Here is a 15519-nt window from a genome sequence, read left to right as displayed (position 1 = left end):
GTGTGCAGGGGTTGGTATGGTGTTGAAAAACCTGAAGAAGTAAAGGAATTTGAGATAGCAGTTTCCAAGCGTGGATATGTTTTGGAAACATAAAATGAACCCTGAAGGGTTTTGAAAAGTAAATATTGCCCCACAAATTTCAGTTTAGATTGACTGAGAAAAATCTATATTAAACAATACTTTAATGATCTGGCAGCTCGATTAAGTCGCTTGACGTAACGTTTGTTCTCTGCGTGGGGTCAGACCCTAACCTTTTATTATGTTTCATGTATACAATATACTGTATATAAGAAGGTATATACACAGATGTTCCAGTGAATGTACGGCTGTAAACATTTGTTACACAGCAATGGAAAAGTCTTCGAAATGTAAAATATATATGAACCCTGCATTTAAATAACCGTCTGTTGTGGCCGGGTACATTTTTCAGTCCAATAATGTTTTGATTTTCTTTGCTTCCCTAATTAGTGCAGTAACGTGTTGCTAAAAATACATTCGTCCCTGCTGACCTTCAGAAGTGCGGAATTGTACTGGTTCTGGATCAGTTTGCAGTCATTTCATCCCTATGGTTTTAATTTGGGAGCAGAAAAGAAATCTGGTCCACGGTCAGCTGAGCCCGCCCACTCCCACGAGTGCCCCCCCGCCGAAGCACGCATCCCTGTTGGTACGTGTCACCATGGCAACAGTGCACCTCTAGGACATCCTCCGCTCCTTGTTTTTCAGCCGTTATTAGCGAGCTAAAGAGTCACAGTGTTAACTACTAACACGGCAACTATTCATGTAACGGTAGTAACGTTATATAGTCTGAGTTGAACTTTGAAGAAAGAAGATGTCGGATATATTGTGCAGGTGGCTGAACGAGGAGCTCCGGCTGTCGAAAGCTGTTGGTAAGTGAGACTGAAGTGACTGCCTGTCTCACGTTAGCGTGGCTCATTATAGTTACCTGCTAGCTTAATTATGCTAACTCGGTGGTTTGACGTTAGTCACCGATAACTGTGTCCAGCGTCGCGTTGGCACACTAAAAGGTCAAATGCATGTGAATTTACAATTCTAACTAAGCAGCTGTTAACTTATCAACACAGGCATGTCATTTTAAATGGTAGGAACTTATTTTTATAAAAACAAAAAAACCTGTTAGCTAGCTCCATAGCTAGGTTTGTGTATTGTACTTTAACGTTTGTCCAGTATGTTTTCAGTCGTAAGCAACATAACGTTGGAAATGTCACTGTTTGCGTAAGGCAAGGTGAAGCGAGTTCATTTACATTTCAGCAACAAGGCAATTCAGAGTGCTTTACTTGAAACATCAAAAGCATCGAGACGAAGTGCAGAAGAAACACACCACAGAAGGACACTCGAATACAATTACAAACGGTCATAAGTTACATGCATGTTCCTCTTCACAGACCCAAAGACCTTTGCCAGGGATTTCTCCAGTGGTTACCTGATTGGGGAGGTTCTGCACAGATATCAGTTGCAGAATGATTTCAGTATGTTTATGAAGAAAGAGTAAGTTGCACTCTCTCGTTTTCTAGCTATATCTATCCTTTCTTTATTGCCGGAAAAATTGCTAACTGTCACTTGATTGTGATTTAGAGTCTTCATGAATATTAAAGTTAATCACACCTTTTTCATAGCACCTCCATCTCCAGACTGAATAATTGTACCCGTGTTGAGCCTACTCTCCGGTTGCTGGGGATCTCCTTCGACATAGACACAGCACAGGAACTGATGCAGGAGAAGCCAGGTGTTGCCACACGCCTCCTCTACCAACTGTACGTTTCGCTCGAAAAGAAGAAGACAGCAGAAATCAGCGGCACGTTGATGGACATCCTGCAGCCTGCAGTCAATGTTGGCCTTCACGAAAAAGAGCATGAGATCTACTCTGATGTAAGTAGTACAAACAAAATGTCATATATTTTTGTGGTTAAAGTTTACATTATTAATTCAAACACAACGTCAATATCTACAAAAGCATGTGTTTTCAAGCATCTTACCGTCTTTGTTTTGACGTAGCGACTGCATCAAGCGGTAAAACATGAAGCAGAGCTGAAGCTACAGAAAATCTCTCGGCACTATGAGGAGAAAAGCCAGCAACTGAAAGACAGGCTTGTTGAGACCCATTCCATCCAGCAAAGGAGACAACTCAGAGTCCAGGATGAGAAGAGACTGAAGAATATTGAGACGGTACTGGAGATATTGGATATTATCATGCAGTATAGCAATACATTCCCCTGTATTCTTTTAACATAAGGTGAAATGTATGACCAAACTTTAAGGCAGTCTTCAGATTTGTAATCCACATTTGACATATTGTTTCTCAGTCCCAAATGTCACACAGCAGCATTTTGGGTGATAATATAATACTACTAATGGAAAGGTCATGCTAACTAGTGGGTAACTGGTTATGTTGCAGCTGCGGGTGTGTCGTCAGAAGCACAATGACGTCATGACTTGTAACCAGGCCACCATTGTCCAGGTGCCCAAGCCACCTCCCTACACTTCACAGCTCAACCTAAAGAGGAGGCAACAGCAGCAGCGCAGAGAACAACAAGTGCAGGTGTGATCCAGATTAGATAATGATGTGATCATTTACCGACACACAGAGGGAAGTTACGTTTCTGACAGAGGGTCAGCTATAAAGTGGTGCCCACAGAGTTTGTAGAGGCTGATGCTGGCTGACAATGAGCCTTACAAGTCTTCTTCAGACCAATAGCTTGTTATTGTTTACAGAGGGAGGTATTCATTCAAAATCCATTTCTCTGCAGAGGTTTTCCCAGGGATTTTCCAGATTAAGTAGGAATTTCAACTGATGACCCTCAGTGTACAATGCTCCCTATAAGGCAACCATGCCTCAAGTTGGACAACAATTAATTGAATTTCTCACAACACACACAAACAACAAATGTGTTTTTTTTTGGTATCTGTTCATTTTGTATGCAGACAGTCCAGACTGAAATAACCCAGTTTGAGACGAGGAAGAGACTGGTTACTTATGGTTTTGCTTCCTCTTCAAGGTGAGAGAAAATCAAATATTAAATTTAGTATCATGTTGTATAAATGTTTGTACTAGTGGTGTTGTATTGCTTAATAAATCATCATCATCAAACATTAGGACAATGACAAAAGAAAATGTGATTTGAACCTTTTAAATTCTAGTGGTCAGCCGTCCTCTGGGGGTTTCCCCATCGGTGGCATCAGCCAGGGCTTTGAGGTCCCTGGAAGTGGAGCCAAGCTGACATTACAATCTAACAGCAAGTATATACAGGATATCCGGCAGAGGCTGGAGGAGAATGCAGTAGCTCGCGTGCAGAGAGAGAAAAGACGAGACAGATTCCTGATCGAGCAGGTCAAGGCCCATGAAGCTCAAGAGGTGCAACTTTAAGTTGTTGTTTTAAAAGCATATGAAAAACATGTTTTAAATAAATCTCACACATCCTACTCTCTTTGACCTCACAGTCTGTTATTTGGCATTCATCATTTCTAACCCAAAACCACCTCACCCTGCAGGAGGCACAGCGGGAGGAGCAGCTGGTGAAGCGTCTGACGCGTCAGACTCAGCAGGAGCAGCGATTGGCGACCCAGCTCCTCCAGATTCGCGTGCAGAAGGACGTGATCCGGAAGAACCGCCTGTTCAGAGAGCAGCAGTACCAGCAGCGGAGAGAGAGGGACTTCCAGGAAGCTCTGGAGAGGGAGGCGGTGAGATAGGATGAATAAGGAAGAAGAATAATTCTCTCTGTTGTCGCTTTGTGTTAGGCTGCATCAGTGATAAATATGAGTAGTGTCATGGGGAGAGCGAGGGCAGGGTGGATTTAGCTAGTTTGTAACAGGGTATAAAGAGAAAGAGCGCTAGGGGGACTTTAGAGACAGATCTGTTATGTCCTTCAACTTGAAGGACATAACAGATCTGTTATGGCTTCAAGTGATCACACCTGTACAGTAGACGTAGTTGAAAAGAAGGCAGATAGTTGGATAAATCAATGCCTCGCAGAGGATACAACCATGGTTCAGCATGGTTTCAGTGTTAAATATTCAGTATGTTGTTGTGAAGTGTGGTCATAGTGTTATTGTCCTAATTTTTCAGGCAGATTGTCGCACTGTTAAGTCTCAGTTTCTGTGGTTATTTGCCATTTACTCCCAAGAGTGAAATAGTCTTTCTTCAGAGATGATTTAGGGAGAAAATCAGACGATTAAATGTACATGCTTATGAAAGCTTTAATGGGGTATTATTGATATTGTGTCTTTTAGCAAACTAGGGAGCTGTATTCATTGTTGTCTGCTGTTTAACAGCAGTTATTCAGTTATATAGCAGGTAAAAAAAAAAAATCTTTCTTTTTTTTTCTGCAACCTCCAACATCAATAATGTACTGATTCCAAAAAATGATGTCTGTTAGTTTGTTTCTCCATCATTTTCCACAAAAACACGTAGTCATGTGTTTTGCACAATAAATGACCTCTGTAACATCTTTCATCTTCCTTCATTACTTGCACACTGTGGTGATTAGCAGCAACATGTATGTCATGCCTTTTCCACTCACTCCATCTTTCTGGCTGGGGCCTGGTCTAGGCTCTGGCTCAGCAGGCTAAGTTGGACCGTGCCGAGGAGATCAGAAAGGAGCTTCAATTCTGTAACAGGATTGCTGCTGAGCGAGCTCAGGGCAGATACAAGAAGCACTTTCAGACCTGCAAGGACATTTTGGAGCAGATAGTGGACTTGGCCACCAAGGTTGGAGAATATCGACTGCACACTGGGAAGTACGTGACACAATATTGCTTTTAATGATACAGAAGTAGAAACATGCACACAGTATTTGGGCTTGAAACCTCCAAAAGTGACTCATGGTCAGTGGATTAATGAACGTGAGGAAAATATGAAATGTGTTAGAAACAATCAATGTAACAGGAAATTTCAGCTTTACTTAGCTCAAGACACGCAAGGGTCAAAACCAGGGAAAAAAAAATCGAAGGTGCGCAGACATGGGAAAAGGTTCAAACAGGAATAAAAAATGTTAAAAGGTAAGCAACGCACACTAGAGAATCTGGCAGAGTGTAATCTGGTCAAGGGAATGAGATGATTGCAGAGCAGGAGGGAGTTATAGGGTCTGAAATGAAACAAGAGTTAGTGAGATGGCATGAAAGCTGAAGAGATGAAGAGATAGACTAAGTTGGGAGGAGTCGTGGCAAAATATGTCCTTTCAGTATCGGTTTGACGCTATCGTTCATCCTGCTTCATCGATTCTCTTTCTTTCTCTGGGAAAACATTGAAAAAGACATTTCAGGAAAGTATTGAAAAGACGGAAATCTGACTTAATGTTGTTTAAAAACAAGCTCTGCTTCATCAGCAGTTCTAATAAAGATGGGAGTCGAAAACATCAAATACCACTATTGGAAACATTCTTCTGCAACTGACCAGTGGTCAAATAACATCAGGAGATGTCAACATCCTGTCTGCTCATACTCACGATCAAATGTATAATCTCCACAGATACGCACCGCCCACACAACCCTGCTCAATATTCACTTACATATACATTACATATCAGCTCTTCTACTCATGTTTGGATTAAACATATTTTGAAATAGTTTGATGATTTTTAAGGCTCAATAAAGAAAACAATTAGATTTACTTTGAATACATTTGCGCTCATTAAATCTAGCTTTGCCTTGTGTCATTTCTTGTGCTGTCATGTCCAGTCTGATTCCAGAGAAGCCGATGAGAGAGTGGAAGGAACTGCTGTTCAGTGGCCTGCCTCTCTATGAGCCGATAAAGTGCCAGCAGCCAGGGTTTGAGTCCTCTGCCCCACTAGACCCCGTAGAGCTTGAGAAGCAGGAGATACTCAAAAACCAGGACTATGATGAATACACTGTGAGTTTCAAACACGCGTGCAGTGTTTTTTAAATCATGCTTGCCCACACGCCCTGAACTGAAGCCCTGAACTGAACTGTCTTGAGTGCTGAAGGTCCTCTTTGTCTGAGCCGTATGTCGTGTTTGTCAGAACATGGTAGGTGAGTGGGCGTGGCCAGAGGAAGCAGGCGAGACCAAATTGCCCCTGACCAACAACAACATCCTTGGACACGTAGTCCTGCGACTGAGGAACATTGTTCATCAACCCGCCGTGGAACCCTCCCTGCCCCCATTTCCTCACTATACCATCAAGGCCTGTGTCCTGGGCAAGTTTTGCTCTGGGAAGACCACCTGCCTGGCCAAGCTTGCTGAAGGTACACGGCATGCAATCCCAACACAGATGCAAGCACACGCACAAACACAATTTTGCACCACCTAACTGCGGAAATGTGGAATTAGATTGGATGGCTTATTTGTTGCTGAGTGTGTGTGTTGTTTCCTGCTTCAGCCCATGACATCTACGTCTTATCAGCTGACTCACTGATCGAGAAGGCGCTGAATGCTCACTACAATGGAGAGGAGGTTAGTCAGGTACAGTAGAACAGGATTGTAACTTCACTAGTATCCCTTTTTATTTAATCTTCTCAGATTGTTTTGCTTCAAAATGGCTTTTCAGGAAGATAAGAATCTCACTAGTCTCTCCTGCCAGAGCCAGAAGTGTATAAACCGGTAAACGCCGTAAGAGGTCCTTCAATGATCGTGAACATTTAAAAACATCCCTCTTTGGACAACAGGTACAGGTCCCAGAGCAGCAGGAAGAGAAAGACGGCGAACTACTGCTCACATCCTCCACATCACCGACGCCTGGTGGGTTACTGGAACTAGCATGATTCTATGTTATGCTGTTTTATACTATGGGTTACAGTGTTGTTGTTGTTTTTTTGCTTTTGATGAAAATGCACTGCATATTACGTGTTTCACACAGCTGCTTGTTTGATGTGATACCTGTCACTCATAATCTCATTGTTTTTCAGATCTTGACACTCAAGAGGAAAGCAGAGACAGCATTGTAAGAGTAAGTGTTGTTCATGATCTCCTGACTCTATTTCGTATTTATTTATAGACAATGTAACCTGTACTCAATTTATATCACTAACCAACCTGATTAAAAATTACCATTGCTTGTTAATATAATGGTGACAGTAGGGAGAATGGAATAATTAGAAATGTTGAGTTATAAAGGTTTTTGTTATTTTATTTCCAGAATTGAATACTAAACTCTTTGTACCTGCTTACATGTGCTTATGCAGCTGTCTACCCGGGCCATGCAGGGAGCAGCTGCAGAAAAAGAGCTGAGGAAAGGCAACGCCATCCCTAATGAGCTGTTAGTGGACATCATGGTAGAGGCTATCAGGTGAGCACACAACCTGTGTTGCTGTGAAATACTTTATATGAGTTGTTTTATCTCAGTTTTAACATAAGCAATTCATTTCACATAGTTAGTATCCCAACGATACTAACGGCAAACCCACAATCGCTCTCTAGACAGTGAAATATGGTTTGTGTCCTCGATAGGCAGGTTCCAGCTCAGTCAGGTTGGATCCTGGATGGCTTTCCAGTGGACATCACCCAGGCCTACCTGCTAGAGAAAGCCCTGGGCGGGTCTGTAGATGAAGGGAACGACGCTGTAAGCAGCAGGACAGAGCTCGTTGCTGATCCTAATCCACCCAAACCTGCACCCCCCCCACCTCCTGTACTGGATCTGGCTCTGCTGCTGGATGTCCCTGATGAATGTGTGGTCGGACGTCCGTTCAGTCAGACGGGTACGTTATACTAGTGCGAGTTTAACGGTATGTGTCCGTGTTCACCCAAACATTGTGTGTTGAGCTGGGGAGTAACCAGTCAAATGTAAATTATATGTTGGTGTGTTTATGTGGTGCTCTTGGCCCCAAACCTGGTGCAGAAATGGATAATGCTGCTGCTACAACCTCCCATCCCACAGACAAGAACTTGTATCTGGCACAGATTCCACACAGGTAAAAAATAAATAAAAGAAGAATCAAATAATTAAGTACATTACTGCTACTGCATGACTGTTTGTCAAATATCTAACATCGTCTCCCCCCCCCCCCCCCCCTGAAGGATCACAGCATTTCAGGACACCTGGCCAAAACTAGAGAAATGGTTTGGAGGAAGGCAAAACATTTTGGTCTGTGTTGACGCAGATGTGGATGAGGAGGAGCTTCACAAAAGGGTGGAGTCCGTCCTGCAGCGGGTTATGATGCAAACACAGGAAGGTGACCGGTTGTCATTTTAGCGTTAAGCGAAAGTCTTGTGTGTATTCAATGTCTCGCTCAGAATCAATTTCTTCATAGTGCTGTAAGATTAAGTTTGTTCTTATCAAACACTGATGATGAGATTCTCTCTGTTTCTACCTCAAATGATGTATAGCAGACAATTTGTCCTCCCTGAAAGAAATGCAATATTTACTCACAATATTCAGATATGTTGCCTCATCAGCTTTTGCCGCTCTTCCTGGTGACGATGTGGTGTTGGACAGTGGGAAAGATCCGGACTCCTCCTTTTCAGCTCCACCTCCACCTGAAGACCAACCTCAGGGCCTCACAAACGAAGCGCACGACGACGCAGAGTCCGATTTCAGCCTGAACAAAGAAAAAGCCCAAAGTGCGAAGTCACTGTCCAAATCCAACAATGGTTTTATCAGTAGGCTGTGGATTACACATTCATAATTATACCTACTGATCATGATGTGGTTAAGACATGTTTTCCAACTGAGAACGAGTGGATTCTTTACATACATGATATAGACAGACTTTATGTTTTCTAACGTGCCAGACTGATATATTAAGTGTTTGGATCTGTTTGAATATAAACAAAAAGTCATACATTTATGGTTCCTAGCTTTAATAGCATTCGACTAACTTGACAGACTTGTTTAAGGGGATTTAAATATGATTATATAATATGATACTGTTATTATTGACAATCATTAATGTCTATTAATGATATTTAATGAATATGAATCATTTTACGTTAATATAGTTTTCTTCTTGTTAATCAATAGTGCTATCTAGGAAGGTGTCAACTCCCTCAGTGACCAATGAGGACTCTCAGGGAGTCCCCGAGAACCCACCGGAGTCGGCCTCTCCCTGCCCAGGTTCATCCAGCTGGGTCTATGTGGATGAACCCCTTTCTCCGGTAGGATACAACTCCTTTTTATTTTTGTTTTGCTCATCAGAGTTAGAAGAGCACTCCTAATCTCTTCCTTTCCTGAAAAAATCTTGTCGATGACATTTGACCACATATATGACATTCAGATGCACTCACTGGGGGTCGCCACAGGGCGGCCCTCTAACATGATTCAGCCTGTGGACCTGTGAAAATAGATGTCCTCTATCCAATGCCCCCTGCTTTGCTAATCATTCCCCCTTCCCCCCCCCCCATCTCTATCTCCAGGAGCTGCCAGAGTCCTTGTTTTCCCATTGGGACACGGTGTGCGATTCGTACGTGAACAACGTAAAGCCGGTGATGCATCAGCTGCGCTCACAACAATCTGTTATTAACCTTCACCTATTCAACATCAGGTATTGTTTAACATCCAACATCACTACTTTAATGTAGTGTTAGTACAGGTAAGCACATAACCAAGCATTTGCTTAGTGGACACCTTTCTGTGCCTGTCATTTCCCCATTTATTTATTAATTTGATATCTATCACTGAAGATGATTAAATCCCTTTGAACATACACCTTTTGCAGAGCCACTACTATTTTGTTAGCTACAATCAATTGATGCTTTTTAACCTTTTAATACTAAGTTTTGTCACGTTAGTTTACAGCTGCAGATGCAGAATGGAAGTTGAGTATTTATATTTAGCCTCTGAATACAGTTATTTTTGGATACAATTGAATATGACCCAAATGTTCATAAGATAAGAATTAGACGGATATTTATGTTAATAAAATAAATATTACATGTATTACTATGTAAGTATTACCTGGTTCCACGTATCTGTAGAGAGGAGTACAAGCAGTACCTGGGGCGTCCAGAATTAAAGCAGGAGTTAGTGTCTCATTGGCAGAAGGACTTCAACAGCATACCTGATGACATGAGAGAAGACGAGGATACCAAAGCAGAGCTACAGCTGAGGCTGGATGTGAGAACAACTTATAATATAATACAATGCAAATATTCTGAAACTGATCATGTTTACCCGCTTCAAAAAGTTTAAATGCTAAATATATGGAGATGTTTCGGTATGTCTACAGGAACTGCGCGAACGTCTGTGGGACATTAGTGACAAGCGTAAGGAGGAGGACGAGAAAGAGAGCGCTAATCTCATGGGTGACGGCTGGTTGGAGGAACACACTGCCGTCCTCGTCAACCACCACTCTGTACTCTTGCAGGTAACGGTTCTGTTTCTGTGTCACCATTTGACTGAACAAACAGTAGTTTATAAACTCACGCTGTAGAGACTACTTCCTCTATTCTGTGTGTGTCGCACCTTTTGTTGTGTTGCTGTGTTTCTGGCGTAAAGGCATGTGTGTCTTTTATGTTCTTCTTCAGTTTGACTTGCAAAAACCATAATGTTGGATTGTTTGTGTTGTCCAGGTAGAGTTGGACCGTTTCCAGGACACACTCTGTATTCTCAGGGTCTATTATTTGAGCATGTACACACAGGTGCTACCTGAGCTTCCCTCCAAGTTGGATTGTATCTCTCTACTGGACCACACAGAAGTTCAGCACCAGGACGAGAGGCAGGAAAATCACTATTAATAGCAACCTTAACTAAGTTGCAACAAGATAATATAGCAAAATGACAAAATTGTAAATAGTTTATGGATAATGAGTGCGGAAAGTGAAAGATTTATGTTGTTCCACCAGCACTGAGCCAGCGGGCAGAAGTGTGAATGACAGTCAGATGAATGACGGAGAGGACAAGAAGAAAACTAAACTGTAAGGGAGAGGCACTACCAACAGTCTGTTTGAAGATTAAATGGATGCTGTCATTTCCTCATAGTCCAAATGCTCCCCAGCACAAACATATACTCACACACAAACAATCTCCTCCTCTTCTCCCGTGTTCCCCTCCTCCGCAGGCATCCTGACTCCAAGACGAAAATCCAGGTTGAGCCAGAATCAGTCAAGGTCGTTTTAGCGTTCTTAACAATGTAGTTAAATGTGTAATTGTACCTCAAAACAACAAACAAAACGCCGCCACTTACATTACATTTTACCGATGATATGGCGATAATCTAGTAAGAGATATTGACTCTTTTCGTTGTGAACTCTAGCCACCCCATGAGAAACTGATCTCCAACTATGAGGAGGCACTCACAGCAATCAGCCAATTGGTAATGCTTTGTGTGTGAGAGTTTGCATGAGCATATTATTGAGGTACTAGATATGTTTCTTTTTATTCCTGACATGTATGGGTTAAATATGTGTGTAGGTGTCAGCAGAAGCCCACCAGGGGGAGATGCAAGAGCAGAAGGAGAAGGACAGGAATCAAGAAGTCATAAACAGAATACATAAAGAATATGCAGCTGCACTGGATCATGAGGGTATGCACACACAGAGATCCACTAGTTTCTTTATATCACAAGATATTCAATCATCATATGAATGTACTGTCAATATTCTAAGTGGCTCTTTTTTCTAAGAACTGTGTCACATGAGATATACATCACGTGTATCCATGTTTGTATTTTTATGTTACATTTTACATTACATTACATTACATTGTAATATGTATATGTAAAACATTAATATGCTTCTATACTTGTGTTCCTATATATGTGTGTGTGTGTGCGTGTGTGTGTCTGTGTGTGTGTGTGTGTGTGTGTGTGTGTGTGTGTGTTTTCCAGAGAATGCAGCAAAGGCGCGCATTGCGCTGGTGAAAGCTCATGGTCTGGTGATGGTGCAGTCCCTGCAGAGCAGAGCAGAACAGACATTAAGCGACATGGAGAAGTGGTTAGAAGCACACTATCTTGCAGGAATGAAGAGGTATGGTACAGTAAGAGTGCACGGTCATGTATGTCACGGTATGGTGTGGCTCACGTGTGTAAATAGAGGGACTTGAATGTGAATGAAGCAGCCACAGTGTAACACTGCACTGCTGTCCCTGTTTTATTAGTTGTTTTCGATTAGTGTGTGAGGAATGCTTTCTACATTTTATCTCCATGTCATTTCACAATGGTATAAATGTGAGCCCCCAGATATAAATTGTTGGACTGGCGGTGTTACTGTAAGGTTTTCTTTTTGATTCTATTTATTTGTCCCAAAAAAAACAGGAAAGATTTCTAAATTCATGACAGCCCTTTATGTGCTCTTGCAGAAACTGTTATATAAAATAACATTAAAACACACAGCGCTTGTGAACAACAGTTTCAGTCCCTAACTATACATTGACGACATGTATGACGTTTTATCTGTGCCTGTCTCCTTTTCTCTAGTATTGACCAACTGGCAGAAGTGGTCGGCCACCACATAGGCGCTGGTGCTGAGTTGCAGAACGAGCTGGTGTTGGTACGCAACAACCTTTTAATTGTATTGATTTTTTTTTTTAGTATCTAACCCAGGTGGGTACTGTATAATGTAGTGCTCACTGGTAGCCGGATGTTGAATGTTGAATGTTGAATGTTCTTCCAGCATGTGACCACAGTCTCCTTTAACTCACTCCTCCCATTTTAAGATTCCCTAAATTCTCTTCTCCAGCAATGTACTGACTTCTACTTGAATGGAGACTGCCACATGGTGGCCAGCCCGGCTCTGCCTTCCCGTCCACCTCCTCTGGAGAAACCCACAAGGTCCACGCCGACCATCACTCAGCTAGAGTCGCTGCAGCGACAGCTATGCGACTTCGCTCCATCAGGTTAATACACGGGAGACAAGTTGCAATGTTATTGGGTCTATTAATCCAGCTATCCAATGATCTTTTTCCTTCCTTTCTGACTTGCAGGCCTTATGTCCAGTGCTGATTTCTTTAGTTTGCTCATGGATATCATCTCTGTAAACATGGGCAGAAACATCTTGCCTGAGCTCTGGATTAACAACAATGAAGCACAGGTACTCTTTCAGCACTGTATTCCGGCAACTTAAAACACAAAGTAGAGTAATTTTGTCTTCGCCTTAAAGCACCACATTGCAGAGAAAGCAAAGGAACACACAAACATTCTTGCACCACACTGTCCGGTTACCATGAAAGAAACATTGCATGGCTTACAGGAGCATTGTCCTTTTTCTCTTCTGTCCCCAGTTGTTGGAAGTTGTATCCCTCCTGACCGACGCCTATGAGTTGATAGACTGGCGTCAGTTTCTGCTCAGTGCTGCCCTCCCTTGGCCGCTTCCCTCCTTATCACAGCTGCTAGTCGTGCTGCAACATTTCAAGGCAGCAGATACTGGCGACACAGGCTATGTTAACGAGGAACAGTACCTACAGGTCTCTACCGTCACTATAAATTCTAATTCTCTGGTCAGACACTCAAACTGTGTTTTAAATCACAAAAAAAGTCCAACTTTGGATAAACCTGTATCTTTAAGCTGTCTATCCACTCTCACCGCCCCTCTTTGCTCTTGTGGCATTATCATGCACTGAGACCCTCTTTCTACAAGCAGGCCTGGGTTCAAGTCAACGGACAACACATTTAGTGTATATTGTACACTTTATATAGTATAAAGTGGAAACTGTAGCTTCCTAGACGTAAAAACAAATGTTTAAGTTGCTCCTCTTGACTCCTTTCTCGACAGACAGAATTGTGGTTTTCCAATGATAGTGTCCAGCCCGTCCCAGAGGACCCCTCTGAGCCTCCTCCTTATGACCGTCTGGCTAACCTACGCAAGGTAACTCAATTCCAATGTAAACTTTCATTACTCCTGAAATGGAAAATCAAGGTCATGGTACACAAACGATTTAAAAGGCATAAAAACAATTGAACAAAGACAAAAGAGACACGAAAGAACATAAAAAAGCATCACCCAACTCTTTTAACTATTACTATGAGAGGACTTTTCAGATATTTTCAATTATAAAACAGAAATGAATTGAAAACACAGACTTATAGAGGATACCGTCATCACAATGCCATCAAAGGGGTCAAACATTAACATCTTCCAAATGAACCGCACTGCAAGTACTAAATAAAATAAATGACCAGTAACATTTGCCCCCGTCCTTCCTTCTCAGTTCTTTTTCCAGTTGTTTGCGGACCGCTCTTTCTCTCCCCCCCGACTGGATTACGTTTGCATGCTGCAGTACTTTGCGGCCGACCCTAACCCCAGACAGGGCTTCATCAGAGCACTTAGTGTTGTGCTGGGACAGCATCTCAAGTACTCCTCCCCGGACCACCTTGTCAAGGTGAGTAAAGTAATCTCCAAAGAGAAGTGAATGAAACTTCCACTTCTTCATCTCCTGTCATCAAAACATGATCATATATTCTGTCACCAATGTCTTCAGATGGTTCTGGGTTATAAAAGAAGACAGGTGGTGGGATTTATAATGCCAACAAAGATTCTGTAACAGCATGTGTCAGGTTTTCCCAGTAGTTTGTCATTCGTTTTGAAATGAAACATGCGAGTGTTAATGTTGTAATGTTGTGTACAGTCTATGGCCAGCATAGAAGAGGCTGCCGAGCTCAGCGCCTCAGAACTCGATGGAGACTACAAGGAAGAAGACACTCCGTGCGCATCAAGCGGTTCGTTGTGGGAGACGGAGGTGTCCATCCCTGCTCTCCTTGCTGTCATCTGCCACAAAGTCACCACGATGAGAGACGGCAGCCCTCTTCCTCCAGGCTGCCTGAGTCAGGAGGAGCACACTGAGGTAAAAGCCCTGTGAACGTTCAAAGTTTAAGGAAATACATAAATGAAAAGGTTTGAATTCACTATAAGGAAATAAATTGTTGACTAAATGTAGTAAACATGTAAGATTTAATCTTCAGGTCAGCATAATTAATTTGTCCTCAGCCAGGTTTTTTGTTTCCTATTATGCCTTCATTCTTTACATCTTTACATCAGTGTGCATATAAAGGCATGGCCTTTCTTCTAGTTAAACTTCTTCTAGTTAAACAACTGATAAGGCTGACGAGCAAATCTTTATGGGTTTCATGATTAAAAGGTCACTTCCCAGACTTGTATTACAGCAGTGGGTGTTTTAAAGGGACAGTCCACACTTTCATTTGCATAACTAATAGAAAATAAATTAGACAAAAAAAATACCGAACCCCCCAGTATACTATACAATCCAAGCAGAATTCTTAACCACATTATTAAAATGAAACTCATGGTAACACTCTTGATCTCTGCTGGCCTCTAGCAACTGGTGCGTGTGTTCAGAGAGCTGGACTACAAGCCTGACGACTGCGCCCCCTTCTCCGTTCTATCTCAGCATCCTTTCATCCAGCACCTGATGGAGACCTCAACACACTACCAGTTTGTAGTAAGTCTCTCCATGTCAGCTCGTCTGTTTGTTTGTTTTGTTCCCCTACAACACCGTCCGTTAGATGAGAATCCACTTAATCCCCCGATGCTGTGATCAGTCCCACATACTTATCATCCAAACTGTTCACCATCATGCGTTACCATTCTTAGACCTACACGAGGTTTCACCTTTAGCTTTCATCTCTCTCTCTCTCTCTCTCTCTCTCTCTCTCTCTCTCTCT

General features: G+C 42.3%; 1 protein-coding gene across 6 annotated transcripts in view; it reads left to right on the top strand.

Annotated features, from left to right (window-relative positions):
- Positions 1 to 51: 51 nt before the first annotated feature.
- Positions 52 to 15519, top strand: part of spef2 (sperm flagellar 2) — a 17113-nt gene continuing 1645 nt past the window's right edge. For 4 of the 6 annotated variants that reach the window (XM_031856274.1, XM_031856272.1, XM_031856270.1 and 1 more), the window contains exons 1-37: positions 52 to 887; positions 1404 to 1506; positions 1635 to 1887; positions 2014 to 2184; positions 2414 to 2557; positions 2941 to 3014; positions 3157 to 3370; positions 3508 to 3696; positions 4565 to 4752; positions 5692 to 5863; positions 5994 to 6216; positions 6351 to 6433; positions 6637 to 6709; positions 6877 to 6917; positions 7153 to 7256; positions 7418 to 7665; positions 7806 to 7878; positions 7985 to 8139; positions 8363 to 8527; positions 8928 to 9061; positions 9320 to 9447; positions 9881 to 10019; positions 10132 to 10269; positions 10475 to 10620; positions 10748 to 10819; positions 10963 to 11011; positions 11158 to 11217; positions 11316 to 11427; positions 11731 to 11869; positions 12319 to 12391; positions 12581 to 12737; positions 12825 to 12931; positions 13122 to 13304; positions 13613 to 13705; positions 14049 to 14219; positions 14466 to 14681; positions 15174 to 15296. In XM_031856274.1, coding sequence (XP_031712134.1) covers positions 830 to 887; positions 1404 to 1506; positions 1635 to 1887; positions 2014 to 2184; positions 2414 to 2557; positions 2941 to 3014; positions 3157 to 3370; positions 3508 to 3696; positions 4565 to 4752; positions 5692 to 5863; positions 5994 to 6216; positions 6351 to 6433; positions 6637 to 6709; positions 6877 to 6917; positions 7153 to 7256; positions 7418 to 7665; positions 7806 to 7878; positions 7985 to 8139; positions 8363 to 8527; positions 8928 to 9061; positions 9320 to 9447; positions 9881 to 10019; positions 10132 to 10269; positions 10475 to 10620; positions 10748 to 10819; positions 10963 to 11011; positions 11158 to 11217; positions 11316 to 11427; positions 11731 to 11869; positions 12319 to 12391; positions 12581 to 12737; positions 12825 to 12931; positions 13122 to 13304; positions 13613 to 13705; positions 14049 to 14219; positions 14466 to 14681; positions 15174 to 15296 — 4971 coding nt within the window. In that variant the 5' untranslated portion in view covers positions 52 to 829. The remainder of the gene's footprint in view (positions 888 to 1403; positions 1507 to 1634; positions 1888 to 2013; positions 2185 to 2413; positions 2558 to 2940; positions 3015 to 3156; positions 3371 to 3507; positions 3697 to 4564; positions 4753 to 5691; positions 5864 to 5993; positions 6217 to 6350; positions 6434 to 6636; positions 6710 to 6876; positions 6918 to 7152; positions 7257 to 7417; positions 7666 to 7805; positions 7879 to 7984; positions 8140 to 8362; positions 8528 to 8927; positions 9062 to 9319; positions 9448 to 9880; positions 10020 to 10131; positions 10270 to 10474; positions 10621 to 10747; positions 10820 to 10962; positions 11012 to 11157; positions 11218 to 11315; positions 11428 to 11730; positions 11870 to 12318; positions 12392 to 12580; positions 12738 to 12824; positions 12932 to 13121; positions 13305 to 13612; positions 13706 to 14048; positions 14220 to 14465; positions 14682 to 15173; positions 15297 to 15519) is intronic. The other 2 variants (XM_031856271.1, XM_031856275.1) reach the window with 2 other exon arrangements.

Source organism: Anarrhichthys ocellatus, unplaced genomic scaffold (genome assembly GCF_004355925.1).
Source record: "Anarrhichthys ocellatus isolate YVR2014 unplaced genomic scaffold, GSC_Weel_1.0 scaffold17, whole genome shotgun sequence".
Lineage (NCBI taxonomy): Eukaryota > Metazoa > Chordata > Actinopteri > Perciformes > Anarhichadidae > Anarrhichthys > Anarrhichthys ocellatus.
Note: the sequence above shows the minus strand (reverse complement) of the source record. Positions and strands in the feature narration are given on the sequence as shown.